General features: G+C 40.2%; 1 protein-coding gene across 1 annotated transcript; it reads right to left on the bottom strand.

Moving 5' to 3' along the window:
• Positions 1 to 4,192: 4,192 nt before the first annotated feature.
• On the bottom strand, positions 4,193 to 21,921 carry LOC131688547 (uncharacterized). Its single transcript, XM_058972864.1, has 3 exons — positions 21,424 to 21,921; positions 5,874 to 7,207; positions 4,193 to 5,815 (listed from the first exon to the last, which is right to left on the bottom strand). The coding sequence occupies exons 1-3, from the start codon at positions 21,454 to 21,456 to the stop codon at positions 4,402 to 4,404; spliced, it is 2,781 nt and encodes a 926-aa protein (XP_058828847.1). The 5' UTR covers positions 21,457 to 21,921; the 3' UTR covers positions 4,193 to 4,401.
• Between the last annotated feature and the right edge of the window lie 2,811 nt (positions 21,922 to 24,732).

The following is a 24,732-nucleotide window of genomic DNA, read 5'->3' as shown; positions in this document are numbered from 1 at the left end:
TAAAATGACCGTTAAAGCGGACGAAGCTTTGTTTTTGAGTGTTATGTCTGTTAGTCTGTGGTACTGATTCCATTCAGAATTCCGAATCAAATTCCGTATGGTTTGACCGGGTACTTGCGCATATATCAGTGGCGCTATAATTTCAAATGCGGCCACAGTCCCGACTAAAAATATATTTAAAATGACAGTTGAAGCGGGCGAAGACTTCGTTTTCGAATGTCTGTTAGTGTGTTAGTAAACTTTTTGTGAAACTATATTTAAATATATTTAATGTTTATCGTAAAACAAGTAAAATAGAACAACCATCCTATATCATCAATGCACGAAAATACTATTTCGTCTACATTTCATTGGTTCCAATAATGAAATCTAGTTGGCGCGTCGAGCTGATAAATTTCAAAATGAGAGCCGGCTGGATGTTGTTGGCTCGAATCAAAACTTGTCGAAAGTAAACAAAGTTCATTTCATATCGTCAACCTGGCGCCCAGGTGGTGAAATCAACGGGGTGCTGGAGCGTTGCCAAAAAAAATTATTTCCAGATTAAATTTTACTAAACTTCCCAGTTTAACTCAGCCGAAATGCTGGCTGGATCTAATTCGTATTCCGGCTCCTGTGACACAACCGATTCAAGTTAGAATGTTTAAGGGGTACCATTTCGATGCGGCTTAGCCGCATAACCGAGGCCCGGGCGAGGTGGCCACCGACCCGCCGTCGGAAGCAAGCGAACCTGTGATCCACTCGTTTGCCCGGCTTACTCAAACATAGGGGCTATCCCGGACAGCACGCGCAAAAGCGATGTGGCGTAGCCACATTGGGTGCTGGACACAAAATAAAATTGGCAACGCTAGCAAAAGGTAAACACAAATGAACACTCCGGATGAACCTATCGTCAATTGACATTTCGACGAGTTTTGATTCGAGCCAATAATATGGGCCCATGAGAGCCAATTGGGTATTTTCTAGGGTAGAAGTAGTTTAGAGTGTATTGTTCACCCTTAATTTTTATCGTTGTCAGTTTTTCCTAAAAAATAATATAAATTTTGAATTTAAATTGCCAAAGAACAACGATTATTTATTATTACGTTAATTTTTTCACTTTTTCATATTGTAACCGTAATTGATCAACTCAATATGTTTTACATGCTTGTAAGTGCGTGCAAAATATAAGATTTTGTTAATAGCTAATAATGTATATAAATTTAAAAAAATATAAACACATTTTATGTTATAAACCGTCGTACATGAATGGTCACCCAAACAACGCGTCCAACTATATCCTGTTTTTATGTAGTATTAATTTTATTCTACGAATAATAGAGTATCGGAATAGCCAAAGTTTGGATGCACAAAAGTGCACCAAAAAACATATATTTGATGAAAATAGAGCAAATTTAAATTAAAAATAGTTTTAGAAGCCAAAATATTGATCTCAGGTTATTAGTTCATTTAACAAAAAGTTGAATTTTAATATTACCTGCAAGTTTTTAGAACATATTAAATTAATCAATTAAGGTTTATAGCATGGAAAAGTCGAAAAACTGATTTTTTGGCCATATTTCAAAAAAACAACAATTTTGCCTCAAATATGAGGTCTGATGTCTGTGGTATCTTAGATGAAGTTATTCAAAACATAATATTCTACAACTTTGTCGAAAACATCGACCCTCTAAAACGGTTTTTTTTTAAATAGTTGAGTAAGACATTTTTAATGTCAAAAATGTTTTGCTCGCGTACTCTACTTTAGTCCAACAACAAAATATTCGATTTAAAAAGTTGCAGAATAATATTGTGAACATATCCTACGAAGAAATGCTGGCTCTAAAATGACATCTAAGGCCTCAAATAGGTTTTGTCCCACCTTTTTTAGATTGGTCCCACTGTGCGTTGTGTCAACTCTGTTTAGAGTCCCACACTGACACAAGGACGATACATCAGCCGCCCCTAACATGGAGAACAGATGCTGTTTTGAGCCGCCCCTAACATGCCCCATGGGGAATAGACCACAGACTAACAGACATAACACTCAAAAACAAAGCTTCGCCCGCTTTAACGGTCATTTTTATTTATTTGTAGTTAGGACTGTGGCCACATTTGAAATTATAGGTTTGTTCCAGTACCAGGAGAAACTGGAAGTACTCCGGAGTAAACAGGAAGAAAGTCGTTCCTGTACTATCTTCTTCTCTTTTTTCTTCTTCTGGTCGCAAACCGGAGTGAAAAGGAGCAAGAATTTTTTGCTCCGGAGCAACAGGGAGTAACTTCCATGTACTGGAACAAACCTTATGGCGCCACTGAGATATGAACTAGCATATGGGGGATAGACCACTAGTGAAAAATTGTTCCCAAACCTGAGGGGTAGCCCACCAGTAAATGAGTGTTTGGGACAGTGAATAAAAGGTGGAGCTAGTGTTCTGGGAAAATTGTCGGATCGATGTTTTTTGAGGGAATTCCCTCATAGTATTATGTCTGTTAGTCTGTGCCTGAACGCGGACTGTCAAATAGACAGTTCGGATTCCGGAAAGAAAGATCGACGGTGGAGATAATCGGGGCAGTTTTAGAGAGAGAGAGAGAGAGAGAGAGAGAGAGAGAGAGAGAGAGAGCGCAGCGAAGTTGTCCATACAGAGGCAGAGTAATCAGTTCTGCGCCGTGGTAACGATATACACAACCCAGTTAAACTCATTCCGGAACCGGTTCGGATTCCTGAATGGAGTCAGTATGGATTACAACTCAAATGCAACAACCGATTCCGACTCAATCAGTTTCAGAATCGGTTGTTGCATTTGAGTTGGAGTCCACACTGACTCCATTCAGGATTCTGAATCAAATTCCGAATGGTTTGACTGGGCAAAAACGCGTTTAGCAGCGCCATCTGGGAAGTTATAGCAGCATCGTTGCACAAATTGTACGTCTCCCAATATCTGTGCATTACTCTAAAAAGCTACTTTCAGAACCGAGTGCTGGTCTGCGATACAAATTTTTGATAGTAGTGGACGATGATCGCAGCGGGAGTGCCACAAGACTGCTCGATTGGATTGATACTGACAGATAAATGGTAAACAAACGATAGAGATGACGAGTCTTGATCCAGAGGAATTCAGAATTTTAAGTTTCAATGATGCCGAACACTGGGCGTCTACTAACTGGGATGGCATTTGCTATACTGATGTACAGTGTTCCAACCTGGAGCGTATTAGAATATCGAGTGCTATCAGCGTAGTGATGCGGGAGGTGTAAGGATGATGGCGACAACTGACTCGATGGCTAAGTGGTAACATGATAAAGATAACGCCGAGAACGTAAGATACAGTGCCACCTAGCTAATTTCGAACGTGTCAAGCAGAAAACTTGGAGAGATAGACATTCACCTAAAGCAGTTTCGATCAGGCTACTTCTGGAAGAATCTACATCGGTTCCGTCACGCGCCTTCACCTTACTGTCTAACGTATGAGTGGTGGCTTTCGACTGTCCCTAGAAGGAAAATTTCTTCTAGTCACTGAGTGACGTAACTGTGAGAATAGGGCCCCTATGAGTTGTCGTAGAAAATGTCGTAGAAGAGATGTGCTAAGTCGCGCCGATACTAGTGGACCTACGGAGGAAATAGGGAAGAGATCAACGAATTAGAAAGCTAATAGTTTGAATAAGTTCACCCTACCAGTCACCCCGTAGAGTAGGCTGGATCCACCGCCGGATACCAACTTGAGGAGTTAGCAGAGCAGTACATGCACCAGTAGCGGCTCGTCAAGGTATATGGCACCGAACGCCACGCTTCGCCTAGTATCACCGGACCTACCTCGGCATACTCAGTCGAATGGCCGGGCGTGAATTGTGATTGCATAACCTTTCTATATAAGAGAAGCAAAAAGTGTCCCTCGAAGCAGGACCACAGACTAACAGACATAACAACAATTTTTCCAGAACACTAGTTCCACATTTTATTCACGGTCCCAAATACTCATTGCTGGGGATGGGTAACAAGTTTGGGAATAATTTTCAACTAGTGGTCTATCCCGCATATGCTTGTTCATATGTCGGTGGTGCCATAATTGGAAATGTGGCCACAGTCCTAACTACAAATAAATTTAAAATGAACGTTAAAGCGGACGAAGTTTTGTTTTTGAGTGTTATGTCTGTTAGTCTGTGATAGGACAACCACCATTATCTGCATTCAAACCCAACCAAACAAAACGACCCCCGCTTCACTACTATCCAATTAATTTATTATCCTTCTTTGTATTCTGATTAGATTCAATTTAAAACTTGTTCACTTTGTATTATTGTTTTACTGAGAAATGTGTAAGGTTTCCGGTTAGAACGTAATTTTGTATCCTGATTGCGGAGTGGGACATTTTCCCACAATTTGTTATTGTTCTCTCGGCGCCACCGCCCACCGCCGCTAGCGCAAATTCAGTAAAGATTCAGCGCGACATTGACCATTCCGGAGGCGGAGTGCTGCACTGGAGACTTACACAAACCGGACAGGCTATTTATCGCATCGTCGTGGCAGCTGGATCCGATCAGCGGCAGGTGGTGATGGTGGTTGTAAAGGCTGTTGTTACCGTTGTGGTGTAGGGTCTGTGGCGGCGGCTGGTGATGATTGTTGTGTTGATGCTGATGATGCGGGTGGTGGTTGGTTGGGATAACGTTGTTGTTATTATTGTTGCTGCTCGAATGCAGCAGTAGGTTGTGCTCGGTTACCAGAGTACTCAAACTGGGAAACGAGCTGGATTGGTTCAGCAGATCGTCGGCATTGAAACTGAACGATTGCCGATCTGCGTTTCCGTTGGGAGTGCTCGTTAGGGGAACTGTCGATCCGTTATGAGGTGATGCCCCGTTGATGGGGTTGTTGTTGTTGTTCAGTAGGCTTACGGTATGGTTCAACTTTTCGTACTCTTCCGCCAGGGAGGACAATTTCAGTCGGTACTTGCCGTGATTCAACCGCAGCACGTCCGCCACATTATGATCAATATATTCCACTGTGCTGTTTTGTTCTTCGTTGGTGATCAACCTGGGAATCAGTGCCCGCACAAAATCCACAAAATTGCTGATTTCCTTCAGCATGATTCGTCCTTTGTCCTTTTCGGTAAACTTCTGCAGCAGATCGAACAAATGCTTGTACAGATAGGTGGATTTTTCCTCTTTTTCGGTTTTCTTCTCCCGCTCCGGTCCAACACAGTCTCGTTCCGAATTGTGACACGGATATTTCTGCAGGTGCCTCTGCATCCGTTTGCCGAGATAAACTTTGTTGCAGGTGGCACATCGGTACTGCAGAGGGACTTTCATTTTACGTTTCGCTTCACCGATCGAACCAGGCGAGACAACAGCCGGACTCACGGTGGAACTGAGGGCAGCGGAGAAATTGGGCAGTTTTTCGACCGTTTCGGGATCTGGCCCCGGTAGATCCAACTTTGGCACCAATGGAGGTGGCAGCGGTGGCGGTGGTAGGGGAGGGGAATGCTCTGGTTTATGCTTGATGTTCTGGAAGTAGTTGTTTGCGTAGCGGGGAGGTTTGCTGAGACGTCCGGAGCGGGTTACCGAAACGGGTACGTCCGGATCGACGGGTTCAGCGGGTAGCACTAATGGATTGGCACCTTCCAGTCCGTTGGGACCGTTGCTCTCCGGAAGGACCTTTTTCTTTCGGCCACGCTTTTTCGGCTTTCGAACTCCACGATGCGGTTGCAAGGTGAGTGTCGCCGTCGCACCACGGCCAACCCCGCCGAGATTGAGGTTTAGAGATTTGGGGTTCAGGATGCTGTAGATTACGTTGGTGCTGGTGACCGGGTTTTGATAGATAACGGTTTTGCCACGGTCATGAGAATTACTGAAAGAAAAGATAAGTTAACATTTTTTGTATCAGCTTCAAGTAAACCTACACTTACTTCAGCAACGAAATATGTCCGAACACATTCTTATCCATAACTAAATCGGCGACCACCTTCAACTCAACCGGTGCCGGACTGGAACCGGCATCCTCAGACATCATCCCAGTTCCAGCCGCCGATTGCACACAATTTTCCGCTGCCTGAACCGAACTTAACTTTACGGTGTTCATTTGCGCAGGAGAATGTTGCTGCTCCTGCAAAGGAACCTTTTTCTCGACTCGTTCTACAAAAATCGCTTCCTGTGCGGCTTTCTCCTTGATACCGGAGAAATTTAGTGTACTATCGCTTGCGGTTGATACCGCCGACGTGACCGTCGCCTTAACCGGAGTTGTTTTCAAATTGTTAATAGAACCAGCGACCACCCTTTTACTAGCAACGACCTCAGGCGGCACCTTCCTAACCGTTGCCATCGGTGGTCTCGCCGGTTCGGGAGCAACCCTTGCGACAATTTTCCCATTGATCGGTTCCACCTTTGCTGACAACACGACCTTCTGGACAACTTTCTTCTTGCGCTTCTTCGGTCGCATTATCCGTCGTTCCGGGGTAACCGCCCCGGATGGTTCCTCGCTGGTCGAGAGATGTTTCTTATTGACGATCAACCCGTTGTTGATGACGTTCGAAACAACCAGTTTGGCTGCTGGGCCGTCTTCCGAACCGCCACAGAAAAGGCCATTGCTAGTGGTAGAGGTAGTTTTCTTTTTTAGTGGAGATACGCCGGCTTCGGTTGATCGGAAAATTCCGGAATTACCGTAGCGACAGTCAGAAGGTGAAAGGGGCCGCTTGATACCCTTTTCGATGCAGTACAGTGTCTTGGGTGGCTCCGGTGGGGATTCGTTGTTGGCTAGCGGTTCAACGAACGGTTCAAGGCATTCGGGGGGATTTGTTTTGGCGACCGGTGGAGTTTGCTGTTCGGGTTCTGGCTGCTGCGAGGGAACGAAACTACCGGCCAGCTCGCAAAATGTTCCCGATTCGTTCGAAATGTAAATTTCATTGTTGGGTGTAACCTTCAGCTGAAATTTGGACACGATAGGAACGGGCGAGGTTTGCTGATGTTGCTGCGGGGTCTGCTGGTGATGATGATGCTGCTGCTGTTGCTGGGGCTGCAGTGGTTCGATGAACTGATAGTACTTGGGGGTTTCCAGCAGCGGAGCGGGTTCCGGAATGGGGGAAGGTGTTTTCAGTGCTGCCCTCGAGTTGGTCGTTACCGCCGTTGTTGGATCGAACGATACCGGTGGTGGGAGGTTTTCCAGCGTCGGTATCGAGTTGGAGTCGAATCCGAATAGACTGTTGGAGAAGTGGAATCCATTCAGGTTTGTGGAGTGGTCAAAGTCCTGGAATTGAGGAAAAAATGGATGAGTATGTTTTTATTTGCATATTGTATCAAGAAGGAACATTCGAAAGCCCCTCGGTTACTATCAGTATTCATCGTATTTGTGTGTAGGAGGCAGTAAATGGTGGAAGGTGTGGAATAAATTCCTTTTTCGACAGAATGAATTTTTCATGTTGGGATACAAGTGCAATGACAGAAGACTAATAATAATATATTTTTCTCCATCAATAATAATTGGGAGATTAAAATACCGAAGTATACATTCGCTCCAGTTAATCAACATAATCGACGAAAGCAGCATAGAACATACATGGAGTTAGAATGATTCATGAGATCCGTTATACTAACACGGATAACACGGGTGATGAACGTGATGAATGAATCACGATGAACGAAAGTGAAAAACAAACCCACAATATTCATTCGTCCAGTGTTGGCAGATGTACAGATATTCTTCAGAATGATAAAGATTGCAGATTGTGGCAGAAAAGAACATAATATTACTGAATATTGTAAGCTTTTTGTTTTCGCTACAGATGTGGTTATAGGGTAATGAGCCCAATTCGCATTGTTCTCGCTATCATCTTAGTAGCTTATCTTTCGGTAGAGAGCAACGTATGCCATCTTTGTTCAACGCATTGGATTAAATTGGTTACAACACTGTAGAACACGAAAAAAGAGCACATTTCGGAATTTTCTTTCGACACAAAGAGGTTAATCAAGATCTTATAAAATGGGACTCATAAAACAAATTTTGAAACACAAAAATAATCTGTTTGTTGGCTATTTTCGGCAAAGTTAAGACTAAGAGAAACGAAAACAATGAAATTGAAATACCGATAGGTATTCTAGAGCGAATCAGTGATAAACTTAGAACGGAGGCTAGGCAGGCTCATATGGACATGATCGAAAGGAAATACGGAGAGTCCTTTGCCTTCTGCTAAGTAGGGGTTGGGCGTTGCACCCAAGTCTACCGCATGGTCTTTGATAGAACATAACTCATCATCATGTTTTACCGCCGACGCCGGCAAAAGAAACTTCACAAATCCTCGCCTAGAACGGCCATGCGATCATTCTTCTCCCTTTCCCTGCTAGCATCAAGCCATGACGTATGTATTCAATCGACACCAAGCTATCGGTGCCGTGCCGATCCTGTTGTGATTGAACTACTTGTTGATTTTTTCGTTCTGCACACACGGATGGCTGGTAGCAATTAATGACACAGCTCAGCTAGCAGAAATTGAATTTTTAGCTACTTTTTTACCAACTAGTTCATATTCACATTTCCTGGCGGTGGTCAGCTATTTTCGTCCGCGTCCCTTATCACCAATTTTCATACAATGATTCATCAGCAGTGCTCTCTTTGAAAATGAACCACCTTGGTTATGCAACTAATTTTTCCGATCTTTTTTTAAATGCAAATAATTAAGCAATCTTCATTTCGTTATATTCTGAATTGCACATATTTTGTCGTATGTAATTTTAAATGTACTTTCATTTGATGGCACTATAAGGGAACACGTATCCGCCGGTTGATGTCAATCGAGCTGACATTTCTGAACAAATTTATTTGTTTGTTTAGTGTTTATTTGACCAACTAGGAAACGAATCCAATGGGTCTTTAATGCGGATGGGAAATACGCATGGTCTTGTCTGAGTGAATGACTTTTGAATTATGTATGATGAGGGTAAGAATTGACAATTCGCAAGTACAATTCAAATCCAATTACCAATTTGCGGCAATCATTTCAGCACGAGGAACAAATGTTTTATGGTCATATTTAATGCTTTACTTTTAGTCCATTAACTCATCAGTCAATTATACTGAACTGAGAATAAGTACGTACTATTTGGAAACGGGGGGTGTTTGATTCGTGCATGATGTTAATATCGTTTAGGAAGGCAGCATTTATATTTTTTCTGTTTCGCGTCTTCATTGTAATATCGGAACGTTTACTCGAACGAAGTGGAAAATTTCAAATTACGGGATCTCAAAATGCTTGTGATTATACCAATAAGAACCATTTATAAATTCTGCCACGCCATTAGGAGGAAGAGATATGACTAATTGTGACATAAATGGGAGGGAAGCACATCATGTGCTTTGAGGCAATCGGCCGTTTTACGCACGATTGCGCCATGTATATAGGAAATTCCATGAACACTTTTGCGAGCAGCGGTATAAAAGTGCTACTACAAAATGAAGGAAAAACTAAAAGAATTTGATTCGTATTAGACCAAGGGGAAAAATAACGTGGTAATATGATAGAGTTAGTTAGTATTGGGTAATCTTTGCGTGACATAATTTTTGAATGTTCCACCATACCACTTTTTAACTTATTTTTACATTTCTTATAAAAGAAATGTATAGAATTCGCTCAAACTTTCAAGATTTTTTCCGAGGCCCGGAGGGCCGAGTCTTATATACCAATCGACTCAGCTCGACGATTTGGGACAATGTCTGTGTGTGTGTGTCTGTGTGTGTGTGTATGTAACGGACAAATTCTCATTCGTGTTTCTCAGCAATGGCTGAACCGATCTTATCCAAACCAATTTTAAATGAAAGAACTAAAAAACAGTATGAACGCTATTAATTTGTTTTTTATTCTGATGTTTAGTTTCCAAGATATGAATGTTTGAATGTGTAAAAATGGCGTTTTTTGCAGTTTCTTGGAATTATTTGCCGAAGTTGACAATATAGATTAACAATTTATATGTTTTTAGATAGCTTTAACAAATACCTTTCGAACAAGCTATAGATTGTTGAAATCGGACTATTATCAAAAGAGATATTTAACATTAAATGCGGACGAAAGATTTTTATCATTTCCCATTGCCAGAAATATGACCAAAAACATGTAATCTATTTTTAACGCCAAAACGGCTTATTTTAGGTCACTAGTATCTTCGGAGAATTTAATGGAGGCAATATGCCCTTTCTTTTGGTATTGTGCTTTTGCTGATTAATCCCCCTATGAGTGAGATATTTTCACAAATTTTCTTGGAAGTGATTATATCGAAATGATGCCTTCAGCAAATTTATAGCTCTTACTTTTGCGAATAACTTTACTGAAGACTTCAAATATCTATTTTGAATACTTTAAAAGTTATGGCTTGTTGTTTGTGGATTACTCTTTGTCGCCTATTTATTGTTCAAGATAGTAATAATCCATTGAAATAAGCCAAGCATTATTTCGATAAAACGAATTTTGTATTTCATTTTTCTATCTACAACCGCTATAAATAATCACCGAACACTTCCAAGTTGTCTGGAAGGAACTTGATAACTTATCAGTGCAAAAATGTTCATTTGTGCGAACCTTCTGACTGCAATTTTTCTAACTCATGACCATCGGATCGATCTGAAACATATCGGAAAATGAAAAGCGAAATAAATAACTCCAAGCAATGGCGTTGCCAAGAGAAGGTTTTGGGGTTTAACACCATACAACCCCCCCCCCCCACCACACCCAAAAAAAAAATGGATTGAAGTTGAAAATTTATTGATGCAGACTGATTTAATTCAATATTACAATAACAATTATCTGATCCGTACATTGATATCCTGTTGTTGTAAACATCATGAGGACTTTTGATAAATTGTCGGAATGGGGTCCTGATATGTAACTGATCTATTGGTCTTGATTTCACAGTTGTCTAATTGCATCAATATCAAAATCCTGCCTGAAAACATTCCAATAGAAAATTCCAGAGTTCTGTAATCAATCATAATCCTCAGATTTTTTTTTCAAATTGAGCTCGTTTTTGTAGAGATGTACTGTAATAAGGGTCTTTATTTAATAGGAAGCGAAGTTAAAATTGATTTAATGTCTATAAAACATAGAACATCTCACCAAAAAAATGCATAACTTTCAACATTTGCTAAAATGTTTTGCCTTTCTCATTCACTCTAAAATTCGTCAATCTGATCCCGACCGGGAGGGCCGAGTGTCATATGCCAATCGACTCAGTTCGTCGAGATCGGAAAATGTCTGTGTGTGTATGTGTGTATGTGGAAAAAAATGTGACCTCTGTTAATCAGAGATGGCTGGATCGATTTGCACAAAGTTAGTCTCAAATGAAAGGTACAACCTTCCCATCGGCTGCTATTGATTTTTTTTTATTGATTGGACTTCCGGTTCCGGAGTTACGAGTTGAAGAGTGCAATCACACAGCAAATTCCCATATAAACTGAAATGAAAAATTTTCAAAATCAAGTTTGTATTTTTGATGCCAAATGACTTTATAATGCATGAAACATCGAGATTTGATGTAAACTCGAAAAAAATAATGTTTGACAAAAATTGATTTTTTGGGACATTTTTGCCTTTCTCATATAGAAAGGTAATCCAATCACTCTAAAAATCGTCAATCATACCGGCCCGGAGGGAGTATGCAGTAAGTGGTTGCTACTTTAAAATTAAAACTAGTTTAAAATTTCTTAACAAGTTGAAAATTTTCGGCAGGACCCGAACCTCCCGGATCTTACTATGTGATACTGAAACATCGCTTGAAACCAGCGGCGGTCAGTATCTCAAGATCGTGGCTGTCGATCCATTGTACGTATGTGCAAATCGAACTGAACATGAAATATTTAATTCCACCATTGTATTGAATATAACCAGCCATGGAATCGTAGTCTGGACAAATGAGAAAAACACAATTGCACCACTAGGTGGATTAAAACAGGTTTTCATTTTGGGAATGCGTCGAGTTGAGACGAAAACGTAATATGATTAATATCGAGGATAACACTTTCCGAATGTAGAGAGAAATTTATGAAAAATTACGATTTCCATTCGACTCTAGCAGGTTCTGATCGATTTTGATGAGAATTTGATTTTTGTTGTATGACCAATTATGTATAGGTCAAATGTTCAAAAACAGTAATTTAAGGTCAAGATAACATCATTTTGAAACCGCCAATTTCGGAGGTTTAGTATCTTCGATGAGTTTTACAAACGTTAAACAGCGCATCATTTGATAAAATAATTTTGACAGTATATCGTCCAAGAAGTATTTATGGTGAATTTTCTCAGGTTAATATTCATGACTACAATAAAGTCTCAAAAAACTCGCTAAAAACACGAACTCTGTTACTATTTTTTGAAAAATTATTTCTGCATAATTTTAAAACTTCAAAAATTACGGTTTCGGAATTATGCCGTTTGGACAGTAAGATCGATTTTCACCAAACCCCCACCAATTGTAAAATTGGTATTGTAAACAAAATGTAAGGGTGATACTTCAATGCTGATAGGTGGGACCGAAAAAGTAAACAATCGTCAAAGGGGCGATACTATCATTTTGTCAATTTCAATAGCAAACACAAATTTTAATTTAATAATTTCAAATACTTTATGAAGTTTTGGGTTTCGATCACTGAATCATGCAATCTAGGATGTAAAAAACACAATATTTCTTAAATAGGAAATAAAACCAAGTCTGGAAATATTCACTGTTGATTTTCTTTGAATGGTGTCACTGCTAGTATCGCTTTTTTCCAGAAAAAGCGTTGATATTTAGGTCTCAGTCGCGTTGAAAATTTGAGTAAAGTATAAACTTCATTCCGATTCAAAAAAAAAAATCGATTTTTTGGCTCAGTACAATATACATAACCCCTTTAGGAAAATTCAGTTTTCCCACCACAATGCATTGATTAAGGAATTTAGATATTTTATTAACAGAGCATTAGCAATAATTCGTTTGTATGTCTATTTTATGGGCCACTTTTTCGCTTTCCCATTGATTTGGTTTGAGATTTCTAGCACTGATGTTGTCTTATGCTGATTTGAGCGATTCTCTGTGTCCTGCCACAATCCCATGTAGTATGTGTTATCAAAACCTGTTTTAATCCACCTAGCGGTGCAATTGTGCCTTTCTCATTTCTCTAAACTATGGCACGGAGGCTTTTTATGTTCAACATAATTGTGAAAATGTCCATTACATTCTTAGTACAATTTGCACTTATACACAATGGCATGCCAGCCACGAACTTGATGAGCTACGTGTCGACGGTGAAACACTTGAAACAAAAAAATATCATACTCCATTAGCCTACTCAGCATTAGATCAATGTTATCTGCTTGCTAACTCATTTTGTCATGCGGGGATGGGTATGTGAGGAGGGCGAAAGTCCCATGAACGAACGACTCCCCAGCTTAAATTGGTATGCTTTGTAATATAGTGGTGGTTTAAAGATGATGGGGTTGAAAGGGAGAGGTATGAGGTGGTGGTCTGAGGGGTGATTTAAGGAGATTTTTAAAGGAGGGGAGTGAACAGTAGAGGGGAAGTGTAACCCCTCTTCGTAAACCATCCGGGATTAGGTTGACGTTTTTCAGAGTGATTGCATAACCTTTCTATATGAGAAAGGCAAAAATGTGCAAAATCCAAAAAAGTGAATCTTCGTCAAATTTTTTTCGTGTTTGCATCAAATCTCGACGTTTTATGCACCTTGAATACATTTAACATCAAAAATAAAAATTCTATTTTTAATTTTTCCTATAGTTTTTATGAGAAATTTCTGTGTGGCCGCACTCTGAAACCCGTAATTCCGGAACCAGAATTCCGATCGATCCAAAATTCAATAGCAGCCGATGGGAAGGTTGCACCTTTCATTTGAGACTAAGTTTGGGCAAATCGGTCCAGCCATCTCTGAGAAAAATGAGTGACATTATTTGACACATACGCACATACATACACATACACACACACACATACACACACACATACACACACATACATACACACATACAGACTTTTTCCGATCTCGACGAACTGAGTCGAATGGGATATGACACTCGGCCCTCCGGGCCGGGATTAGGTTGACGTTTTTCAGAGTGATTGCATAACCTTTCTATATGAGAAAGGCAAAACATCGCGAAGCATCAAGTTCTAAATGTTCTCAAACGATATAATATCCGAAGAGAGTGATAAGAGTTATAAGAAATGTCTCATCACACTGTTAGGTGGATTAAAAGCGTTTTTACAGTCCATTTTACATTGTCAACACTCCCGACAGCCGGCTGTCCGAAGTTCAAGTTGTTTTCGATGAAACAATCTCGATAAACGATTAGCCAGAGTTTAAACGCCTAGAAAATTCACGTATCCTTGTCAATAAACTATTCAAACATGCGCGAAAATATATTCTCAGTCGCATCGCTTGCTTGAAGCGAATCCTAACTAACAACCCACCCACTTCCCAATCCGTGGTACTTATGGCAGTGTCACTGAATCGGGGCCTTCCGTTAAGTAAGTACCACATCAACACATCCTTTCTCATCCCAAGTTACGGTAAAGATGGTCGTGGCCCGCAATGGTGGCTCTCAGGTGAAACTCTCGCTTGGACTGGATCGATTGTTATTCCCAAACAATGCTCCTCAAGTAGTCTGGCTGGAAATGAGAGTCATCAGTCTGCAATCTACGAAGCATACCGTGCTTACGCAACGCAACGCAACTAGTTCATATTCACATTTCCTGTCCATATGAGCCCGCCTAGTCCTAGTTTTCCGTTCTAAGTTTATAACTGATTCACTTTAGAATACCTATCCGTCTTTCATTTCCCTTAGTCTTAAATTTGCCGAAAATAGACAAAAATAATCTTTTCAAGTAATTTTGTCAGAAAATGACGGCTTTACAGAATTTCCCGAGAACGCGTTTTTGGAAAGGGTCTTTTTACGCGAAATAGCCCATTGCTGTAAAAAAAACGCTGCAATTTGATGAAAATCATCTCAAAACTGTTAGTTAAAAAATGAGCAATAGAAACATTAAATCGCTGGAAAAAATTAACATTGAACATATTAGAAAATTACAAAGCGATTGAAAATGATATGTTCGAGTTACGTCTCCGGCCAGCTCAAAAAATGTAGTTACGAGAAAAAACACCATTTGAGCATTTACTATTATTGTTACTATTCATTTTTTCGTTTATTATTTTCAAGAGTAAAGCACTTTTTAGACCAATAAAAATGCGGATCTTTTCAAAATTCTACAGTATTGGCAATCGATTCGAGTTTCCGAGGCAATCGAGTATTTTGTTATTTTCGTAACATTTTCGTTATTATATTGGTTCCTTTTTCAGCTACAGCCAAAATACTTGGCGCAGGGTCAAACATACCGTGCGTCGTATTAACAGTTATGTGATCAACAAAAATACCCGTTAAGAACCCGATAGGGTACCCGGATTTTTGGGATCAAAATGTTGCCGCGCAAACGAGATTATTATACATTGCCATTCAAAGTGTAAGAAATGCATCGCAGCATCGCGTAGGGAAGGTTGATGCTGATCTTAAAATACCGAAAATCGAATGAAATGAACACAGAATAAGGGATCGGTTCGCGCCTCTGTTCAGCGCTAATCATTCCATTATAACCAAGCAGCATCTCAAACTAGCAAGAATTTTCTCGAACGAAATACCAAATATTTCAATCGCGCACGATCATCACACACAGCATTAGCAACAATAGCAACAGCAGCAGTACATGCGGCGCGCTAATGATTTATCGTCAGCATTGCGAATGTTCCACGCGTTTCTAGAACGCGTCGCGTGCAATATAAATAAGCGCGCTCAGTTTTAACCCTGTAGTTCCCAACACCGCCTCTAGGCGGTCTCTATAAAAATCTAAATAAAACTACTAAAACATGGTTGTATGTTGTCATCCGCACTAGCATTTCTTCCCAACGCTCACACCCTTCATACACACACATTATTTTAATATTCGTAGCTTTCTGTCAAAGGCATTTGAAGCTCAAAGTTGAAAATTCGAGGAAAACGTGGAAAAAAAATATTTTGTGTTTAGTGGTAATCTTCATTAAACAAATTTTAACTGTTTTTGGAAATTTCAGTAACTAAAAAAAATATTTTTGAGTAGCCTGTTACTAGCATTTCACTGTAGATGTGAATTGGTTTAGTGGAATAATTCGGAAGTTTAGGTTTTTGGTAAAATACTTTGCCCGCCTAGAGGCGGTGTTGGGCACCTGAGCGAAATTTTTTTATCAGTCTTTAGTGATTACTTATCGTACCGAAACTAGTATTATGTGCAATTTTACCTGAAAAAACTTATGTTTTAAAAACTTTGGGTAAATGTTGCAGTTAGAATATGGATATTCTTATCATTTAATAATATTTAGGGGAGTCTGGGGCTAGTTGGCAGAATCTTTTTTTCTTCTTTAGTATTAGACATATGGCGCTGTCTCTAGTTCTGCACTTCAAGTACTGTTTAATCGATTCTCCAATGTGTTCATGTTGCATTAAATTCTGTTTCGTACACGTTGTAAGTGATATTGAGTTTTCGAGCGTATTAGAGTGAAGAGCCTACTTTAGTCGAATTAGGAAGGGTGCCTCACAATTTCATTAATTACTCGGAATACAATTGATGCAATGCGTATGAATTGGCATCAATATCTTTGCTTTCTTCTTATGAACCATTATGATATCAAAAATCGCCATTTGAACCAATACGTTGAACAAAGATGGCTAACGCCGCTCTAACCAACGGTTTTACATGGTTATGACGAAAATAGGCTCATTACCCTAGGTAACGTTTTTAAATTTCAGCATTTTTGTTATTTAGGGCGAGTTCAAAGCTATTCCACGAATGACTAGATATTTCGATAGCGCGCGAAAAGAACTTTCCTTGGCCGTATATGTAATATACGTAACCTCAAGTAATTTTTTTTTGTTTGTTTACTTCGGAATTTCTTAAAATTAAAAAAATTCGAAAAATTAGCTTTTGAATACAAATTGTGCGCCGAAATTAAAATTCAGGAGCATTGAGGCTGAAAAATAATAACAAGTATCATTGATTTGCAGTTTTAATCAAAATACATCTCACGCGATCCATACTTTATCATCAAAAGTAGCCAGGTGGCATCATTGTGCGTATAGTCGTAAATTGGCGAGATTTTCGCGTCACATAATTAAAATTCTGTAATAATGTTCTGTAATGTAATGTTCAGACAATAGTCCGCTCTTTTATGCAACGCATTCACTTTTACACGATCTTCTTAAATTAAAAACGTAGAACATGATAAGTGAAACCATCGCCAGCAGACCCTGGTCTCCCCTACTATAAATTAGAAGTCAATAATTAAACAACCAAAGCACTAGAGAAATACTCCTTACAGCTTAGGTATTTTGCGTTCTGATGGAGTCCAAAATATAAGAAACCATCTGTATTCGCTTATGTTGAAGTAACTAGAAGAAAGAAAAGTTTTTGTTTTTTATTCGCCAAGGTGCCCAACACCGCCTCTAGGCGGTTTACTTATTTTAAGGCCTTAATGAAAAATTCATTACTTCCAAGAATTTTCAACATTATTTTCGTTTTTCTCATCACGAGGCCCACCTCCAAAAGTTTTTTCAAGCCAAAAAAAAATTTGGGCACTAGAGGGTTAATCCAACAAGTGAAGAGGAAAATAAGAGTAAAGAGTGAATTGGTGATTTGGTTAGATACGCCAGTCTTGAAGAGACAGGGCCAAATATATAAGTAAACAAATAGGAAATTCGCCCTTCTAAGGCCACAGGAAATTTACGCCGTAAAATAGAAGAATAGGGAAAAACGTTTGAACTAAAAGGGACAAATTTTCCCGCGACGATATATGACTCGCGCGGGCAACACAAGATAACTATAGTAAATATCTTTCAAATAAAATAAGTTTCAAAGTACGTTAACTCAATAACAGAAAACACCCCAAGGAGTCCAGGAATCAACACCGGCAACAGGAGGTACAAAACGAGGATCAATATGTGACCTGTGTTTCGTTGGTCACAATAAATCCGTGGTCACTGGGCCAGCTTAATATAGACCCCTAATTTTATATTTGTAAATATTGTCAGTAAATGTCTAAATGTGAAATAAATGTCATAGCTTCCATGTTTACATGTTTGAAGGATGTTTATTTCATGTTTAGTAGTCTTCGGTTGGTGCCCGTCAGTATTTATTCATTTATTTATTTATTTGCTTGTTATTTATTTATTTATTTGCTTGTTATTTATTTGTTAATTTGCTTGTTATTTATTCATTTCCCTCTTATTTATTTATTTATTCCATATTCATTTATTTACACTATTTATTTACTCAATTATTTATATTATATGTCAGATAGTTTATTTACATTTTTTGTCCATTTGTTTATTTTGTGAAAATTATACAATGTAAAGGTTATGCATGAAACCAATCCGATCTAAAAATTCAAATAAACTTTTTATCGGGGCACCAACCCATACATGTTTGTAAATAATGTTTTGCTTTTGCTACGCGATATACGAGAAGAGGTCATCGATCGCGAGTGGAGATGGTTTCCGGGGCCACGGGGAAATAAAAAGGGCTTCCCGCGCCGAAAACGAGATCAATTAGTTAAATCAGGTCCGAGGAGTGAAATCCCTTCACTCGATTGGGATAGTGCGTTCCACCCGTTCTGCTCGGTACAGTGAAACATCCGCGATCCGCCAGAAACCCAATACGGACATTTTTTACTGGCCAAATCAAGCAAAAGTGGGTCAAAGTGTAGTGTTCCGCTGGCAAAGGCCAGAAAAACAACCACAAGCGACGCGAGTGCACTGTTGGTCCAACGATGCCAAGCTAGTTGTTGTCAAAAAAGCGCGAAGTAGCTCGCGAAAGTGCACCATTCCCGGACCACAATATAACGGAAGGGGGACGGAAGATTGCGGGGTGAAGTGGGGAGGGCACGGAAAAACGCACATTCTAACCAAACGTATCCGCGAGCAACGAATCGAGCGATGCGCTGTAAGATGTTGAACTTCCTTCAGCGAATAAATTCGGCGATCTCGTTCACGAACGAGAGCATGTTTATGTTACTGTCCAATTGTAGAACCGACCGTTATGTAAGATTCTCACCGCAAGCCTCTTAAGGAGGCGTCTAGTGATGCCATGCGTTCCTCACGTGCATTTGCTGTCACACCCACAGATTTCAATCTGTTCCTTGCAGCATCAACCGGATCGCGATAGCAGTATTTTGGCTTATTATCAGAACGTGATTAAGGATTAAGGACAAAAATTGACAACTTGCTCCTGTCTTATGAAGATTGCGACTTTGACCTGATCATGTTGAGCTCAGCTGGACTGGACAACTGCATTATCTAACAACTGTTTGGAATGACTTACAAAAAAAGATGGGTGGGTGATGTCAGAGACATAACCGGAGTGAAGTAGAAAACATTTTAGACTGATTATACAAATACTACAATTTTGACTATCTTCGAAAAAATTTTCTAATATTTGACACACGAGTGAATTGTTATGGTAGTCGAATTTTATCGGGTCTTTGGAACGATAAAAGCTCGATGCGATACATTTAGAGATGCCAACTGTCTTACACATTTTCAAGAACATTCCTTTTAAAACAAATTTTATAAATGATTTCTGATTTTTTATAATTTCCATAAATTTTGAAAAAGCAAGAATGTTGATAATTCCAATGTATGTTTCGGTAGTACAGTATTGAACTTTCCAGATAAACTTATTGCAAACATGTACTCTTCCACAGAATGCATCACCACATCGATTTTCACTTACATCTAATGGCTAGTAGAGTTGTCAAATCGCTGAAAAATATAATAAACAGCAGTGGGTCTAAGTTGCTTCCCTCCGGGACGCCAAATGTGCTAGTAAATTAAAACGAAACGCTCGAACCGAGCTCAACAGGTACAATATTCCGTTAGCCAAGTACGATAACAACAACAACAACACTCGTCTACTCGAGACCCCAAATAACAACAGTTTAAGTAGAATGTTATAGCCAATTCTATCAAAAGTAGCTTTCAAGTATGTGTAAATAACGTACGCATATCCCAAAAAATCGTGGTTACAGACCTACCGCAAATGTTCGCTGCGACTTGTGTATTTTCTATCGTCATCGACTGTGGATGCTTGCAGTTATGGTATCGGCCGTCAGTAACTGTCGCCCAAGACCAGAATAAATAATGCGATAGCACAGTGGGAAAAAATTTATTGCAGATCCTTTGTTGACGTAATATATTTTAGAGCCTAAACAGAAAACTCGCATGAAAATTAATGTACTATGGTAGGATTCCGAGCCATTTTTACAGGTGTGCTTTTTCTAACATAGTCAAACCTATTCTCGTCCTGAATATCCACACAGACATTGTCTCAATTCGACTAGCTGTTGGTACACCTCAATAACGGCGATGCTGGTTGTTTTTCATCCGCTTAAAAATACAGCTACCGAATGAGAAAATGCCGAAACGGTTTCTGAGTCGCTTTGAACACAGACAGAAACGATCCTTACCAAGAGCAGTGTCCTTAATTTTACGTGTGACAAGAAGGTTGATACAGAAGGAGTACTCATAATCACTGTTCAATCTGTCACTAGTAAATACTGAATTTATTTATGGTGAATCGCAAGCACCGTATTCGAAGACAGGATTGGAGCTATGGCTAAGGAGTGCATTTTGTCGAAAGATTCGGTCGAGGTGAAAAAGTTAGATGCGTTGAGTGGGTTTATCTTCATTCCTCCATGTTTACCGATTTTTAGCAAGAACGTACTACTAACAGGAAGCAGGTGTTCCGGAAAACGTCTCGGCTGTGTAATTTCTTTAACCACGAAATTATTTGGATTGACGATTCACCAGATGAACCGGAACAGCTACGTTGACCTCTGTTCTTTTGCTGGGTTGTTTGTAAAAGATGCTAACCCATCTGACTAAAAACATTGTCGAGTAAGACCGATAGTGTCAAACAAGGACGTGATTAGATTTTCGTAGAAAATCAATTGAAAATTGTTCTGAAGTTTTATTGGTTGGACATATGTCTTGTTACATTTAAAAAGTCGAGTTTTATTCTTGATTTTTGACTCAACTGATGTTAATTCTTAAATCTCAGTGGTACCAAAAAGCATCTTTTAGCACTTCAGATGAGAGATTTATTCGAAAAATTAAAAATATCACCCACAATTTTTTCGCAAATCGTTCATCACACAAACCACCCGCAAACCAGCAACACTGCACCGCAATCGAAACTCGAATCAACCTCATCGGACTCGCACTGGAGAAATGAACTCCCCCGTCTCCCCGTGAGGAAAAAAAACAGAAATAAACTGTATCGAGGTCGAATCAAGAGCAAAGAGAGGGGCAACGCACGGCGGACTGTGGGAAGTAGCAAACGGAGTCGGGTGTAAAGCACATCACACACAGTTCCTTCTACATTAATATGAGAATGATTGCGAGGAAAAACGCTTACCAGCAGCTCCTGGAAGGAGGTGAAGAAACTCATTTTCCCTGCTCCGCCCGACGATGGCTCCTACGGCTGGACGGTTCCGATGTTTCTTCGCAACGTAGTACAACCAGTCCCCCCACTCGGTCACGGACAGAGCTATTCAGCTCCACCAAATGCCTCAAAATTCCACACCTGCTCTGATCGGTCGGGGGTGCTCCCTATGGATCCGTCACCATCATTGTCACTGCGTGATTTCACTTTTCGGGATGTTCCGGCGGGTTTTCCGCAGCTTTCGAACACTTTTCCGCCCGAACTAGGTCAAATTTTCCACTATTTGTTTGCCTCACTGCAAAATAATGCACTTGGCCAAGCACTAATTACTTTCTCTCAGCTAAACTTCACAGCGATCCGAACCGTGTATAAGCGAAATAATGTGTATTATAAGCAAACGCAACGACGACGATGAAGCAAAACTATACACTCTTCGCAATTTGACAGTCACACCGATCCGAGTGCGGGTTACGGGGGGAAATGTAAACGAAAACCAAGGGTTTTTTGACAGGTTTGACGTTTTGGTTTGCTCTCTCTCGCCCTCTGAGAAAAAAAACGTTAACGAACGTCCTTCGTTGGGTGTAACGTTTGATTTGCGCAACGGAACGTCCGACGTGAGACCCGCATCGAACGAATTTGCCGCATTTTTGTTGTGAACGTTAAGTAAGTTTTATCTGGGTTTCCCAATGTTGAACGATGCCCGCAGTGCGTTATCATGTTACATTTTTACTCCTCACCTATAAATTTGAATATTTCATATTCGTCCAATTGAATCAATTCTCGACAAACATATGATTACGGCTTAAAAGCCAACTGTCAAAATTCTCTTTGAAAGGAGATTCCGGACAAACCGTTACTCGCCAATCACAGATATTGGTAGTAAACAAAAGAGAAAAGTTTTCTCTTTCATTAACTGCTATGAACTGTGTTTAGGCAGTAACGGTTTGTCCGGAATTTGCTTTCAGAGAATTTTGACAGTTGGCTTTTAAGCCGTAATCATATGTTTGGCGAGAATTATTTATATGAAGAATTCTGCATTTAGAACAATTTTTAACTAATTTTCTGTCAATAAATGGCCTTATTAATTCAATTTTATAAGATAATATTAGAGCGAAACAAGTATTTTTAAATAAATATGTATATGCAAAAATTCTTTTCTGAAGGGTGCAGAAAACAAAATATAAATATTTTTTTATTAGAGCGAAATAGTTTTTTTGACTGGCAATATTTTCCTTCGATCCTTCTCGTGGACGTTTCCACAAGGCGATTCCAGATTTGCTTCTAAATTCCAAAACTTGAAATTTCGCAAAGAATAAAATAACTGTGAACTTTAAAGACTACTTTTTAGGTATTATCCGAGATTTCAGTTGCTTACTTCGTTCCGTCGAAACGGAACACGGACCACTTGGCACAAAAAGAATGAAAATGAATAATGCACAGAAACAGGATCATAACATTTTAGTTACGGAGTTTTGGAAAACTTTCTGTAATGAATCAAAATTTTTCTCTGACATTTTTTCATATTACTTATTTCGTGTACTGCAACCTGGCGACCGTACATTCTGTGCATACTTTAATGTTTAGAGCTCTGGTGGAAACCGCAGCTTTCGTTTATCGCTTGTGCTTGAAGAATTGCTTGCCTGGTACATGATAATCATTTGGCCCTGTTCCGTGCACATCTTCAGAATCCCTGTATTTTTCCCCATCTTGTTGCGCAGTTGTTGGCCACTTCAGAGAACTAAAACCTTCATCTGACAGTCGCATGGATTTTTGAAGCGAAGGAATCAGGAATTGAGACACTGTGGACTAGAAAAACAGCATGATCACTGGCGCTACCTGGTGGCAGAGTTGGTAACTATTTGGTTTTCCACAGGTTAGGTCTTGGTTTTCCGAACAAGTTTTCCGATGATCGAGATCACGAGATATTTCTAACAAAATGTTCTTTTGTCGAACTTTCTATTTCGCTTCGAGGTTTGTCGCTATCTACTCGGATAGTGCATAAATCCTACTGAACGAGCCAGCCAGTAGTTGGTGAGATCGGTTCGGCGATACCGGATGGAGCATAGTTTCCGGTTCCCTGAAGCATCGACGCCGAGGTACTCCATCTGGTCCATAGAGGTGGAAATAGCCTGTTCATGGTCTTCGCTCCAGCGATTCCAGATGATGCGTGACTGGCACCTCAACCAAAGCTGTGGTCGCTCTCGCTCTTTCCCTTAGCATAATCAATGTGACTTTAAAAATTCAGTCGGTGGTCGATTGTCACGCCCAATAGCATAATTTCACACCTGAGTCGGTGATATATTCTCCGACCGCGATTTTAGCCTGTTGGTGTCTTTCGGCTGCTAATCAACACCACCTCTGCGTTATGATAGGCAATCGTCTCCGTAACCTCGATTACTAGAAACATCACATCAATCGCTACACCTCTGGGAAGGTTCAATATTCCATCGTATATCGCGTTCCATAGCTTCGGAGCCCTGCGGAGCGCCCGCCATAATTCTCTCTTGTCTGTCTCGTAAATCACTGTTCGGTTCTGAAAGTAACTCTGTAATATCCTGTAGAGGCACTCAGCAGCCATGCTGTACAGCGAATGGGCGATTGCTCCGCAGCGAGCACTGTTGAAAGCATTCTTCACGTCTAAGGTAACCATTACGTGGTGGCGATATCCTTTTCTCTGTTGCCTCCGCAGCTTCAACAACCGATCGGATAGCATCCACTGTAGACCTACCTATAAGAAAGCCGAATTGCAAGACAGGCCCGTTCCCACGCCCCGGCTACTTGATTAGTCTGTTTAGGATTACTTTTTCTCTCTAACAAATTTCCAGGAGGTTTTCTTGGCATCGGTAGCAACATCAGCTTCTGCCGCTTCCAGTTATCAAAACATCCTGAATATCCTGAAGTATGGGGCTGGTCCTGGGTCCTTCTTCACTTTCATGGTTCTCACCATCTCCATCAACTGTTGGTCAGTAATTCGAGCTTCCTCTTCATAATCATTCCCCTTCCCGGCACGTTACGACGGAAGCGGTCAGATTATTGGTTCATGCTGTGGAAAAGGCTTCGATGATGACCTTTATCTATGCCTTTTATCTTTGCCATAGCAATTCTGTAGGTGTCTCCCCGAGAATTCTCGTTGACTTTGTGGAAAAGCTTGTTAAGAGCGGTTCTTGCAGCTCGTTTTGCTCCTTCGGGGTCATTTCGAGCCATCTGGCTTCTCCAAGCTCGGAGACAACTTATACGTAGATTTGCAATTGTCGTGTTGCACCAGGCGCTTTCCCATTCCTC

The sequence above is a fragment of the Topomyia yanbarensis genome, chromosome 1 (assembly GCF_030247195.1).
Source record: "Topomyia yanbarensis strain Yona2022 chromosome 1, ASM3024719v1, whole genome shotgun sequence".
Classification (NCBI taxonomy): Eukaryota; Metazoa; Arthropoda; class Insecta; order Diptera; family Culicidae; genus Topomyia; species Topomyia yanbarensis.
Note: the sequence above shows the minus strand (reverse complement) of the source record. Positions and strands in the feature narration are given on the sequence as shown.